This window comes from Pieris napi, chromosome 3 (assembly GCF_905475465.1).
Source record: "Pieris napi chromosome 3, ilPieNapi1.2, whole genome shotgun sequence".
Classification (NCBI taxonomy): domain Eukaryota; kingdom Metazoa; phylum Arthropoda; class Insecta; order Lepidoptera; family Pieridae; genus Pieris; species Pieris napi.
In genome coordinates this window covers 8573330-8587770 of record NC_062236.1, presented here as the reverse complement: position 1 = coordinate 8587770, position 14441 = coordinate 8573330, and the positions used below count along the sequence as shown (strand labels likewise).

General features: G+C 31.6%; 2 protein-coding genes across 4 annotated transcripts in view; one reads left to right on the top strand and one right to left on the bottom strand.

Annotated features, from left to right (window-relative positions):
* The first annotated feature begins 335 nt into the window (after positions 1-335).
* Positions 336-5053, top strand: LOC125063513 (nucleolar protein 12). Of its 2 annotated transcripts, XM_047669996.1 has the most exons (8): positions 336-1345; positions 1644-1863; positions 2364-2493; positions 2942-3152; positions 3677-3814; positions 3848-4134; positions 4458-4538; positions 4939-5016. In XM_047669996.1, exons 1-8 carry the CDS (start codon positions 466-468, stop codon positions 4999-5001), a joined length of 2010 nt encoding a protein of 669 aa, XP_047525952.1. In that variant the 5' UTR covers positions 336-465; the 3' UTR covers positions 5002-5016. The 2 variants fall into 2 exon arrangements, with proteins under 2 accessions (XP_047525952.1, XP_047525951.1); XM_047669995.1 differs by having other exon boundaries at positions 337-1345; positions 3677-4134; positions 4939-5053.
* A 217-nt stretch (positions 5054-5270) lies between these two features.
* LOC125063510 (ABC transporter G family member 23) overlaps positions 5271-14441 on the bottom strand; it is a 60718-nt gene continuing 51547 nt past the window's right edge. For both annotated transcript variants that reach the window (XM_047669991.1, XM_047669992.1), the window contains 9 exons: positions 13649-13763; positions 10714-10889; positions 10023-10082; positions 9571-9726; positions 8839-9073; positions 8138-8262; positions 7790-7914; positions 7262-7506; positions 5271-6959 (listed from right to left, as the gene is read on the bottom strand). In XM_047669991.1, coding sequence (XP_047525947.1) covers positions 6637-6959; positions 7262-7506; positions 7790-7914; positions 8138-8262; positions 8839-9073; positions 9571-9726; positions 10023-10082; positions 10714-10889; positions 13649-13763 — 1560 coding nt within the window. In that variant the 3' untranslated portion in view covers positions 5271-6636. The remainder of the gene's footprint in view (positions 6960-7261; positions 7507-7789; positions 7915-8137; positions 8263-8838; positions 9074-9570; positions 9727-10022; positions 10083-10713; positions 10890-13648; positions 13764-14441) is intronic.

Below are 14441 nucleotides of genomic sequence, written 5' to 3'. Positions count from 1 at the left end.
ATAATATTATGTAAATAGTCAAGTTGTATCTTAGTACGCTATTGTAAATGTCATTTAACAATTTAAAAAATACTAAACATTAACCATAATATGTGATTATTTATTTGTATCGACAAGAAAATATGTTACTCGCTCAAAACAAAACTGGCAGCAGCTTTGTCTCTACTCTCTAGGTAACTTAAGACTCCATAAAAAATGATTTGTGATTTTACGCAATAGGAGCGCGTTTGAAAATATGATATCAATATAATCCCTTTACGAAAACAAAGTAATAACTATGATTGTTTTTAAATTTTTTGACGAAATATAGCTGTCATTTGTTAATTGTCAGAGACTTCAGATTTGTCAATGAAAGCACCATCACACCATGTGGTTCTCGCGTTTTTTTTAAACTTGGAATTGCGAAATTAGTTATCAATTACCTGTAACGGTATAATATTGCTTTTCAATGTTTAAATAATTAACATGGATTACGTAGTTGGAAGTGTTGCAGCTTTAGTATCTGGTAATGTGACGCCAAGTAGGCCAAAATTATTAAAAAGAGCATTAACTCCTACCAAACACCAGCCATCACCTAACGTCACCCCAAGGAGTGAATACGTTGATGACCGATCCATATTCATGTCTCCAACTTTACAGAAAAAGAAAGCTATAGTAAAGAAATCGCCAAAACGAATATTTCAGAATCCCGACTTAGATACGACAGTTGAAGAAGGTAATAGCAATTTAGCTAACCTAGTTGTTGATAAAGCAAAGAAACATTTAAAAGAACAGCTAGAAACTGATGGTCAACACACTATGAAATTAAAGAGTCCCAAATCTACTAAGGAAACGCCAGATGCTAACGCAATCTCAGAAAATATACAAAATAGTAATGTACCTTTAAAAAAGAAGAAAAGACGACAAACCAAAGCTCAAGAAAGTAGTACGGAACCCATTGTAACAAGTGAAGATATAGGATCAAAAGATGTTCCAATGAACATATCTCCAAAGAAGGCAACATCTAATAACAAAGAGAGCCAATCAAATCAATTAGAAGCGATTGAAACTGACTCCAAAGAAAATGCAGAAAGAAAAGAGAATACAGAAATCATAAAAACTAAAAATAATAAAAAACACAAAAAGAAAAAAAATAAGGCAAAAGTAGAATTGGGAAGTGAGAATACAGAACACATAGATAATGAAATACATATAGAAAAAAGGAAATCAGAAATAAATATGCCTGAGGCCAATGATGAAATGATAGTTAATCCAAATGCAATTACTGCCCAAGATACAGATTCTGAGCATGAATCAGATCATGAGATACAATCAGAGGATGAACATAAAGAATCACTTGACACAGGTAATAAGATAACTTTTCTTTTATGTAAGATAAAGTGATTAATGGAGGGCTTGAATTCTTAGAAAACCCGTGGAAGTCATAATATAGTATCTATAGTAAGCCGTGTCATAGTTTACACAATAGGAGACAGTGTGACAGTTTATCTAGTCTGTCTGAAGTCTATGGGTATTCTGCATGCAATATGATATTGTTTTCACTATTTTTAAGCCAAATCTATTGTTAGTCACAGGTTCATCCTTAATAGTACAATAAATTTAATAGCAATTGTTTTTATTCTGAACTCAATTTTATTTAATAGGGCCAGCTGAAAGTTCTGATGAAGAAGAAAAAGAGTCAGAAAAAAAGGGGAAAAATAAGAAGGCAAAAGAAACTAAGACAGATAAAGCAAACATGCCTCAAGAAGAGAGTGAAGATGAAGTAAAGAGAACCCTGTTTATTGGGAATGTGCTTTACAAGCCTAAGACTAAAAAGGATATAAAAAAATTATTTAGTCAGTATGGAGATATTGACACTGTAAGGTAAGATAATTCTTCATATGGGCCATTATTACTGGAAATATATATATTATTACTATTACTAATGTTTTATGTGTATAAAAAAGCCTATTTGTTCTTTTAAAAACTATTATAAACATAGGCATAATTTAACTTTTCTTTATCCTTTGCCAAGTCAATCCGAGATCTGCTCCCTGTCTGTTTTTAATTCCAGCAGACCACCTATACAAGATTTTATATAACTGACATAAATTACACAAATATTACATAACTTATAATATCCAATTGTGAATTCTCAAACACATAGTATTAAAATACATACTCCACTCACCAAGTATTTAACTATGGTAAACTACTGCTTATAATAATAATAATGTCTTCTATTGAAGTCTATAGAATTGAGTCACCAGTGAGAAAACGTAAAGTCGTAAATTTACTGTAATCATCCAAAAACAACATTTTGATAATAGCAAAGTTATTTTATTAAAAATGGTTTTGTCATGTGAACAATAATGTTTTTCCAGAATTCGTGCTGTACCAGTAAAGGATGCAACTATGACGCCAAAACTTGCAATTATCAAGAATGAATTGCACCCTGAAAGGACAACTGTAAATGTCTATGTCAAATATCAGAAGCCTGAGTCTGTTGAAAAGGTTAGTTTGATTTTGTTCCATATTAATAATCATAGTATGTTGATGAATTGTACTCACAAATGAAGCATCTAAGTGTGGAAATTGAGTCCTCTTACATATATATACATATGTTGATGGATTATAGCCATTTTAAGTTACTGTTTCTTTGTCTATGTGTAAATAGGAAAGGATAATTTATAAGATCTATGATACAGAAGATGGCAGCAGATTTTTTTTAAAATGAAGTACAATATAAACTTTTATTATACTTTTAAATCTTATTCTCGAATCATTGTCTATTAATGATAACCACATAAAAATCAGATATAGTTTTAAAAATTTACTATATAGATGATGAAAAGTCATATATTTTAATATAATAAATTAAATAGTTTGAATCTCTACCTACAATTTAAAAACAGCTACCAACTCCGTCAGCCACTTATATATTATGTGCTTTTCCTTTAAGGCTTTGTCTGCAAACAACACAGTACTAGATGGCCACCACCTACGAGTGACTCGAAGTGATATAACTGGTACATTGGATACAAAGTGTTCTATATTCATTGGTAATTTGCCTTTTGCTATAGAAGATGAAACGTTAAGATCCAAGTTTGAGAAGTGTGGAGAAATAGAATCAGTTCGGATTGTGAGGGATGAGAAGACTGGTGCTGGAAAAGGTATTCTACGAATTATGTAATATGTATTTCTATGATTTACCAAGATTATATACAGAACTTAAAATGTTATTGTTAAATAATGTTATAAATTCGTATTAAGTTACATTCATAAGTTTTAAAGTTTTATTTAATTTAGTTCTGTAGTAACCAAAGACAATAATAAAAAAGTTTATTTAGAAGTAAAATATTTAAATTTGAAATATTCCTGCCAAATACTCAACAATAGATTCATTGTGACAGACGTGGCGCTCTACCGACAATCAGATTTCGATGTGTATGACCAAACTTGCCAATCCCATACTATTTCATATTACAATAGAAGGCCAGTTGCAAAATATACTTAGTGCCCCGATAATGCACAGTCTTTAAGAATGTTAAGTTGATGACTGTATAATGTTCCAAGCTCAAATTACAACCAGTAATTTTTCAAAAATCACAAAATTTATTTTATTGTTGTAGTGTGTAAAAAACACTTTTTACTAGACTACTTAAATAGTTAATCTAATTGTAATATTTCCTTTCAGGATTTGGCTATGTCAATTTTAAATCCAAGGATGCAGTAGAATTAGCGTTAGCTCTCTCCGAAGAAGATCTTACTATAAAAAATAGAATCCTCAGAGTAAATAGGTGCCTTCAAATACATAGCAAGAAAAGTAACAAAAATAACAGGGACAACAAAAACAGTGATAATAAAAATAACAGGGACAACAGAAACAGTGGAAACCGAAACGTTGGAAATAACAGAAATGGTGGATACAACCGAAATGATGGCAACTACAGAAATGGTGGAAATAACAGGATTGCTGGTAATAATAGAAACAGTGGGTTTGATAGAAATGGCGGTAACAGAAACTTTGGAAATAGAAATTTTGATAATGGAAATCGAGGGTTTAACAGAAACGCACCAGGCAAGTTTGACAGAAATAATGGCCAGGAACAAGATGGTGCGTTTAGAAGATTAGCAAATAAAAGAAAGAATCAGGTTGGTTGTAATTTTTCAATTTTTACTGCTATTTTTTTGTGATGTTGCTTTTAGTAAAAGAAGTCACAATTACATGTTAAGAATGATTTCTGTATGTATGGGTTGATTATGAAAAGTAGTAATGCCGGTTGATATGGTTTTTTAATGATTAATTAACGATTATTATTTGTTGATGCTGCGTTATCTGTGATTCTGAATTACGCGGGTTATGTCAATATTGAAAACAACTCGTTTTATGGCATATCTTACTCATTCCCAAACTTACTTACGTTTTTACGTACTTTACTTTTTTTAATATAATGTTAATATTTAATATCTTACAGGATGAAAGTGAAGGACCAGCTAATAAGCTCGGTAAGAAAGAGAGGAAGGAATTTGTTGGAAGAACTGCAGAAAAGAAGAAGGTAATCATTATCAAATTTTTTTTAAGATTTTGAAAATATCAAGTCATATATTTTAAATATGTTGTTTTTATAGCATACAATGTTTTAATACTCATTACGATGCAGATTATAACCAAATTCTAGAAGTTTGTATAGCCAAGAAGTTTTCGTTTTAATTTTTGGCTTAAGGTGCTCAATTTCTATAGTCCATGGCAAACTACTAATTTACATATGTGGGCGCGCCCGCTATGCGCGTTTGTATTTATAAATGTTACGTCATTATGAGCTTTTTTATAAGATAAGATACATTTTTCACATAGGTGTAGGTAGGTATAGGTCATGTGCAGTTTTATACGAAATCTACACGACCATGTTTTAAAAATTAAAAAAATAATGAGGTATAAAATTTATTTTTTCACAGAAAGGAAAGTTCAACAAAGGTCAAAAGAAGAAGAAAGCGCTTAGTGAGATTTTAACTAAGTAATTCAATGAGCTGTAACTTGTCGTCACTTCAATAAATTTTAATTATGTATTTTTATGAAATAATAAAAAACTGTTATTTTTATAGATTGCTTCATTTCTTTGAAACAATATTAGCGTTTTAACTATTTTCGAATCACGACAACTGCTTATTGCTGAAACGAACTAACGAAGATAGATCAGTGATGAAAGATACTAAAATATGTTGCCATTTGCCTAAAATGTACAAGATTGTTTACCAAGAGAACTAAGGAGGAAAGTAAAAGATCAGTATGACAGATTGTACGGACTTTTATTTAAATAAAAAGGTCTACATTAATAAACACAATATCTTATTTGGTACAGTATTGTATAATTGTCATAACAAAATGTCAATGTTAGCAAAAATAATCACAGTCTGACACTTCTAGCCTAATCTAGCTCCTATTGAATTACATTTAAGTATTGCCCGTTCAAATTTAACCGAATTTATTATATTTTCTGTAAAAAAATATAAAATTTTATAAAATACCTGGCAACATTTACTATATATGCCATGTCTAAAATACAACCTTATTTCTATGAAGCCTAAATTATTTCAAACTATACATTACAGATTATCTTATTGCCATTGACAAGTTGGTGTATATTTATTATCTACGGAACATAAGTCGATTAAAGATGGCGCGTAGTGTCAAAATCTTAGGTTGTAATCAACGATTACATTAAAATTTTGTCGCAGAGTTCGATAAAAAAATCACCATTATGGCACCATCTAAATCTATGGTAACTTCGAGTCATAGACACTTAACGTAGTCCTATACCGGGGATATAAAAAATCATCCAGGAAGAAACTAGCATTGTATAAAGAAGGTGAAATTAGCTATAAGATTTTTATGAAGTTACGACGACAAACTTTCAGATGCACATGGAAATTCTGACATTTCTTTATGGTCTATAATTAAATGGGAATTATATCTCGGGTAATATTTTTAATCCTTCTTTGTATGAAAAAAAACCCTGAGAAAAATGTTCGACAAATCATAATTGCTAACATCCCTAAAACCTTATAGTATTATTCTACTATTTACATTGACTAATAGTCATTTATTCTAAGGCCTGGCTTATTTTGGCAGGATTAGCACAGAATATAATCTAATTTCATCAATATAATCCAGGCAGGTGTGAAATCAATTTTAACCGATTTTGTTTGTAGAAAAATATCCACATAGTTTACGAAAATTTAAGGAATACGTATCCATATTATATTATCCTGGTCATTTTAAATGGTTTTTAATGGTAAATATTTTACTCTTGGTTATAACGATTTCACACATTGTTCATAGCAGTTTGAGCAAATTGTTTTCACGATACAGCAATATAATAAGGGTTGCCATATACAGCAGATAAAAAAGAACTTGCATACAAAACCCAGAAAAAATAAATAATCACCGTTGTTATGTAAAAACCCAATAGTCAGAACTACGTTTTTGGATCATATATGGTTAACATTTTAAATATTTTATCACTGTGCGTTACTATTACAACATTTCATATGATACAACTGGATTAAAATATTAAACTAGGCACAAAGACCATAGCGAAATAAAAGGTACTGGGTTTTTACAAAGCAACATTTATAAATAAAACAAAAACTAATTTAACCCCGTTTGAACCTCAAAATCGTTATAGTAAGGACTAAGAATAATGTAATCCACAGTATAGTCGAAACAAAGCCCATATAGACATCAGGGTCAGTTATGGGCCAACCGCGGGTCAATATGGATCTTAGTGACGAGGTAGCGAGGGTCAAGGGTAAACAAGTAGACACGTATCGTAGGATCCATGGCATGCCCTCGATGGGCCAAATTACCCCACTGAGAAGGAGAGTAGGGTAGAATGAACCTAGGGCAAGCTGGATGGCGTTTCGTTCGAGCTCGCAGGCAGCTGATATCACGAAGCCGAAGCACATTCCACAAAGTCCTGAAAGAAGGTATAATACTTTTATTTTAGATATTATAAGACCCAATACGTAACATATCTATCTGCAATGAGGGTGCAGAGGTAGGTTTTGATGCTAAGGCCGAAGGGGACCTTCGGCATGAGTGCAAAACGTTTAACAGCCGATTATTATCTATATTAAAGTAAAATAATTATACCAAAGAGATTGCACGGTTGGTACTTGGAAGTATAAACTTTAATCGAATCATTTATACATGGGTAGAAAAGGCGGAACAAGTTTACAAAGAAGGGTAACAGTAAATTACAGTTAACGCAGTTTTTACCTTGCAAAATCGTCAGCATGACGACATACGCGATGTTTCCATTACTCTTCACTCCAAAGACGAGTATCATGAAAATGAGCACCAACGCTGTCTGTCCACACATCACAACAAACTGGGTCACCACATGAGAGAATAAAATCTCCCCTGGGGAAACACCAGCCACCCAGGATCGATCCAATAGACCCTCAGTACGTTCTACTATGAGAGCAGACGAAGTGAGAGCTACGGCCAAGAAGAACACGATTCTGGAAAAGAAAGTTTTTGGTACCTCTATTACATACCGAAGTTCTAATTCTTGCCATACGAATTTTAGTATCTAGTGTAAAAAGGTTTTTGTAAAATTTCAAGAAAAAAATCATTAAGAAGTACCTAATACCTACCTAAATTTTGAAATAACTTGTTGCAGTAAAACTATTGTATTCATTATATGTCGACATTTAACAATATCGAAGTAACGTGGTTTTTCTACTTAATATAAGTTTATCTCACAAATAAGAGCTCTTATTCATGTTGTGGATATGTACTTACGTTAGAATAACCCCCGGTGCGACGAAATCAGTGAACGAAGGATTGGTATCACCGTAAATAGGATCCTTGAAGTCGATAGGAATGTCGCCCACTTTAGGATTGTAGTTACATGACGATAAAAGACCCTGAAATAGATCGAATTATTTATCAGACCTGTTTAAAAGACTTGACATAAATATACATATGATTAAATACAAAACCAGATTTGAAACTAGTTAATAACTAGTCGAATGCTTATAGGTAAGATTAGAGTCTGGACTTACGGGAGTATGATTCATATGAAAGAACTTATTGGGTTTGACATACCGAAGTGACTTACTAGTATTTTAGAAATTTATGTGCAATTACCTTAGCGAAGTCCCTGTAAGAGAATTGTATGTCTCTACTCAGCATCAAACCAATTTGCTGATTGGACATGTCCAGCCATACTTCCACCTCTGATGATAGTATTGTCTCATTGTCAGCCGTGTCACCTGAAAACCATTAAAAAGTTATTAAATAACTACGTTTCGCAGTTACTAACTTACGTATTAATTTTAAAATATCTGTATTTTGAAAATTATTTTTTTCTGACATTATTTTCATTATTTTAATCATTACACTATAAAGATTAAGCTCAAAGCTAATTTTGTTTAATATTATTTATTCAGATGATATATAACATCGAAAATCCGTATTCAAAGAATTTGAACAAATTTATAAACTGTAACTTAGTCCAAATAAATATTTAAAAAAAATATACATTTATAAAAATATTAATATACATTTGACGACTCATTGGTCTAGTGGTTAGTACCCCTGACTGCGAATCCATGGGTCCCGGGTTCGATCCCCGGCTGAGGCGAACATCGATGTGATGAGCATTTGGTGTTGTTCTTAGGTCTTGGGTGTTTAAATATGTATTTATATGTATATCTATCTATAATATGTATGTATATCCGTTGCCTAGTACCCATAACACAAGCTTCACTAGCTTAGCATGGGACTAGGTCAATTGGTGTGAATTGTCTTAAAAAAAAAAAATATATACATAATAACAAGTTTCTCACCCAAAGCCAGTCTCGCGACCAAGGAATCGGTATAATTCTCATTGAAATATATGACTCCCCAGGCCTCTCCTTGCCGAACTGCTTCTTTTGCATCTTCTAGGTCAGCATAATAATTCTTGATAATTGACTCATTTTTCAAATTGTCCAAATACCGGCAAGACAGATTCTTCATAGAGCAGGAAGAGTTGTATGGACAGTAGCCGTCGAACACATTAACGTCGTGGTTTACAATGGCCTGTGGTTTGTAAGAAAAAAAAATATTGGTTGTTTGTAAAGTAGGTTTACGATCGAGATGTTTACGTGATAACGTCTTATTGGTGATATAAGTTTTTGGGAAGTAAGGAATTAATGAAGATAACAATTTTTTCAAATTTTAAATTACATCTATCGTTTTATTCACACTTTTGATGATAAATTTCGGGCGTAAAATGACAAGTTTACTTATTCGACTATGATATACATTTTTCTTCATACATTCACGGAATGACTGGCAGCGCTCGAGATGAGACGGGAGATCGGTCCGTCTCTCTCTCGTTATACCTGCGATCGCGCTCGTGAGGTTTTGGTGTGACACAAGTTTCTGAACATGTCACCCGACTAAAACGATTTTAAAGACGTTATCACGTCAAAAATATTATATTATATTATACATAAAAACAAATATTGTTTTTATTTAAGGAAATAATTGTGATTATAAAGTTTTCATCCAATATCTTATTTTGTAAGTCTTACCATTTTAAGTCCACTTGGGTCTCGTCCAATTGCCAAACAGAAGAGAATGACCTGCATCACGGGTAAGGCAAAGATGAATAGCATCACACCGATATTTCTCCACATCCGCAAGAAGTTCTTTTGAATCAACGCCTTAATTTTACCTCGGGATGTGAACTGGAAATTATAATATAAATGGATTATTATGATTATTGTAATCATAGGCAAACTTTTAATTATCTATTACTTATTAGTAAAGATAACTTTTCTTAAATAAATTAGAATGTCAAAATAAAGCGAAAGTTTCAATAGAAGCAATTTAAATTCCTTATCTAAATCTAAACGATGTAATAAGTACTTAAAGAAAGTACTTGAGAAACTTGGATTTCTCAAATTGCCCCAAGAGTAATACAAACAACATTAAATAGCTAGATATAGTACGTTGAATATGTTAGTATTTAAAATATACTCACACTAAATCTACCAGCGCAATCGGTACAGTTTGTTGCAGCCTCCGATTTCTTTCCTGGTAACTGAAAGTTTAATGAAACAAAAAACATTATTACAAAATATCGATAGAAATTCGGCAGCTTTTCTGTGATAAATATAAAACTATGGATCGTTGTATGGTATCCTCCCGTTCTACACCCTTGATTTGAGAACTGGCAGTAAATGTAAAATTAAAAGCATTAATATGTATTTCTTTAGTGACGAGTCATAAGTGTAAATTATGTTACCTATATGGTTAAATTATTTTTTACTTTACTTTACTTTATATATGGAATTCACACATATTGGTATACAGAGAAGATTATATATATTCGTAGGCAATTTACGTATATTAGTTACTACTTTAGTTCAAAAGTATTAACAACTTCCGAAAAAATAAACGTATTGCCATAACTCAATATTATTAAGTTTAGATAGTACATACTAAAAAATTTAAATATTTTATGTAATATTATTGTGTACATTTAGCCTGTGTTATTCATAATGTAAATTAAAATCTTACTTATTGTGGGGAGAGTTCTGTTACCTTAGATACATAACTTTTATCTCCAAATTTATAAAAAATACCAGTACTAATGCCTTTTAATGTGGAAATAGACTCTTGCTTTCTTATACGTATAGGTATACGTAAATAAAAATACTTTTAAAACTCACATCTCCATTGGAACCAACTCCGTTATCAACAATCAGCACCTCCTTGCTCTGGTGGAAGTTTAGCCCGATCACTTGCGCGTCTTCATTGGCGTAGGGAGCTTCTTCCCGTTTAGACATCTTGTTGAGCCCTAGGCCTCCGCCCGATACAGTTATTTCTGGTACCTGGTTGCCTTGCCCTGAAATTATTTAGTAATTATAAAAGTTATTAGAGAACTGACTGTAGGTTACTTTAGCCATAAACATGTTTTAAGACTGACATTACATGAAAACTGTTTAGCAAATATTAATAAGTAATTATATTTAAAGGTATTTTACCGCCTCCAAGGCTCCGTCATTTTGTTAGTTTTAATGCGTTTATCCCGAAAATCCTTGGTCCCAGTAAGAAATTGGAAGGTACATAAAGCTTCGGAGTAATATGAACAATAATTTTTGAATTGAATAACATAAAAATTTCGGTGGATTGCATCTACGTATCTTTTTTTTTTTTTAAAAGACAATTCACACCAATTGACCAAGTCCCATGCTAAGCTGGTGAAGCTTGTGTTATGGGTACTAGGCAACGGATATACATACATATTATAGATAGATAGACATATAAATACATATTTAAACACCCAAGACCTAAGCTCAACACCAAATGCTAATCACATCGATGTTCGTCTCAGCCGGGGATCGAACCCGGGACCCATGGATTCGCAGTCAGGGGTACTAACCACTAGACCAATGAGTCGTCGTCATCTTAGATCTATGGGCTCTTACTTTTTACTATATAATGTTTTTAAAGTTTTATTTATCATTATGTTATCCAATTTAGACTATGTCAAAAAACTTGCTAATGAGATATTGAAGTTATTCAGCCCTTGATAATAACCTATTTATTCGAAATAGCAAGTCACAACGAGAAAAACCATCACTTTTAAATATCATTTAAATAGGAAGTATAGAATGTCTATGTAATTGAAGATCGCGTGCAACCTTTGCAAGGTCTCGAAGCATGAATAGGATTATTATTATTTTCCATAAATGCTTGAATGACACGGGATAATTAAAAACTACAAATGTAATTTTTTTTATAATACGAAAATATGTTTTTTTTATTACATTATTAATTTGTGCGTTATTTTTGTTTTATGCATAAGCACGAAGTATTTAAACAGGAGTTTGAATTTGCTTTAAAAACATATGATATTTAATGGTATTAACTTTTATTTTTGAAAATATTAAAAGACAAACGGCATAGTTAGTTTGGGATTTCGAAGTGTAAAATGAACAGTATCTTCTTGAGACGTACATCTTAAAATAATTTTTAAATTTAAATATTTTTTTAAAATCTTTAATTGTTTTTGTCATAATAATATAAGACTTTGTAAAGCATAACTGAACTTGAGATGACTTCCAAATGTGCTAATTGACATTCTTTGTCTCTGCTAATTGAAAAAAAATATATACAATGATAAATTCACGCGTTTAAACATTGATATTTTATTTTATTGATTAAGCAGGATGTATATAATTGATGATAATATGTTTTACATTACTACACCTTCCGTAATTTTTTAAAATAACTTTATAAACTATGTATAAAATTTATAAACTATTTCGAAGACTACTTTTCGTCTCAATGGTATAGGGTAGACAAGTAAGTCGATATGTTCTGTTTAATTGAATATTATTTTAAGGCATGGTGATAAACCTTGCTATCAATTTTTTGCGTTACCAATCAGAAACAATGATTATATCCGCATATCATACCTAAGTATAATTATTTCAAATAAATTCACTAAACTCTAAAGACAGTAAACTATACAAGTACATTACTGTAGGGTCCACTCCATTCCTGGTTTTATAAGTTACCTCTTTTTAATTGTTACTTGAGTGTGATGCATTGGACAGTGAACAGTGAACGGTGTACATTACATTATTGTTTTACTTAAATTACAATTAACTCACAATAAATTCTATATAATCACAGTATATTTTCGTATAAGTCTGGCCACCAAGTCTTTAGTTAAAAAACATAGTAATTTGTACGTTTTTTATTGCGTAGTAAGACAACACAAAAAGCATATTTGTGAAGCGCATGGAGCTATTGCAACCACACTTTAAAATTCTCCGTATTGAAGTATTAATAAATAATTTCTCATTTTTTAGTAACGTATGGATTTCCGTCAATTAATCACGGAACTCATAAGATGTCATTGCGCAAACACTTATATAACGACTTATATAGCTATCGTACAACATTTATCATAGTTACTCGTGTTACGTCTTAAATTATATGAATAGGTAATTTTACTAAGTGCTAAAAAGAATACGTACACCAAAGATATAGCACGACATTAAAATTTTGCAATAAAGTTTTAGTTGGAAGTTTTCGCCAAATAATAAAAATACTTGCGTTTTTTGTGTTAATATGCAAATGTGAGCGTTAGATAATGTAATAAATAAATATTTGATAAATCGTTTAACATTAAGTTGTTAAATACGTAATGTGAAAATTAAACAGCGGAATACATGGCAGATTTTTTAATACTGTGATAAAAATCGTAAGTCAAGCTTATGATTTTTTTTTATCAGCCAGTGAATTTATACATAACGTTTCAAATTTTAGACAATTTGCATATTCTAAAATACATATAACTCATAAAATCCTTCTTAACGCAAGTTTCACTATCCCATTGCTGCGTTTAAAATCTTACTTAGGTACGTAATACTTTTATTCATATTATTGAGAACACCTTATTACGATGAGAGATTTAGACGAACCTCGACATTTTTTTTTATAGAACAGGGGGCAAACGGGCAGGAGGCTCACGTGATCTTAAGTGATACCGCCGCCAAAGGACACTCTCAATGCCAGAGGGCTCGCGAGTGCGTTGCCGGCCTTTCAAGAATTGGTACGCTCTTTTCTTGAAGGACCCTAAGTCGAACATACCTTGTTTCCTAGATAGCTTGAGGAAGACATCTTCTAGGGATATGCAGTTGTACATTCTGAGGAGTGCCTGCGGTGGATCCTCGGCCAACAAGCGGCCACTGCGCATCAAACCAATCTGAAAAATTTATACGTCTTATCAAATAATTTGTTTTGATTCATCATAAAAGGCATCATAAGCAACAGTGATTTTAAATATCCTCTTGAAATTTTTAAACTACACTTATTTTTTCGTGATAGAAATAATCTGTCTTAAAAGGAGGCCGGTTTCAATGTCAGATTTGTAACTACATAGTTTAGAATTTATTATGTTCTATATGAAATACTAATATATATATTGTAATTAAGTCATTAGACAAATGTAAGTTGATAAGTTAAAAACCCACTCTATTAATCCAAAAAAATCGCTTAATTTTCGTAGATAATTTATAAGTAGTCAAACCCGATACTGATTAAAACACGATGATGTTAAACGTGACATAAGAGATACCTTCTGACCTTGAGTCACATTCCAACTTGAAACCTTAATTTATTAAAGTAATTATTATAACCCGATAAGGTTGCGTGTACGTGTAATATTGCGTTTTTAAGAAAGTCTTTCTATGCGTGAATAATTTGATTTGATAGAGCTTTAGAAAGTAATAGTAGATATGTTTATAGTGTTTTAACACGTTATGTGAGAATTATTTCATAAAAATTCATTCTGAATTAGTATATGGAATGTATTGATTCCGAAAAGAACCTTTTGCTTATTAGGTTCTAAATTATTTATATAATAAATACTAGCCGCCCCCGC

Coding starts and splice junctions, on each gene's coding strand:
- LOC125063513 (XM_047669995.1), top strand. CDS start 466: ATGGATTACGTAGTTGGAAGTGTTGCAGCTTTAGTATCTGGTAATGTG. Junction 1,864..2,363: donor GGAGATATTGACACTGTAAG/GTAAGATAATTC, acceptor ATGTTTTTCCAG/AATTCGTGCTGTACCAGTAA. Junction 2,494..2,941: donor AGCCTGAGTCTGTTGAAAAG/GTTAGTTTGATT, acceptor TTTTCCTTTAAG/GCTTTGTCTGCAAACAACAC.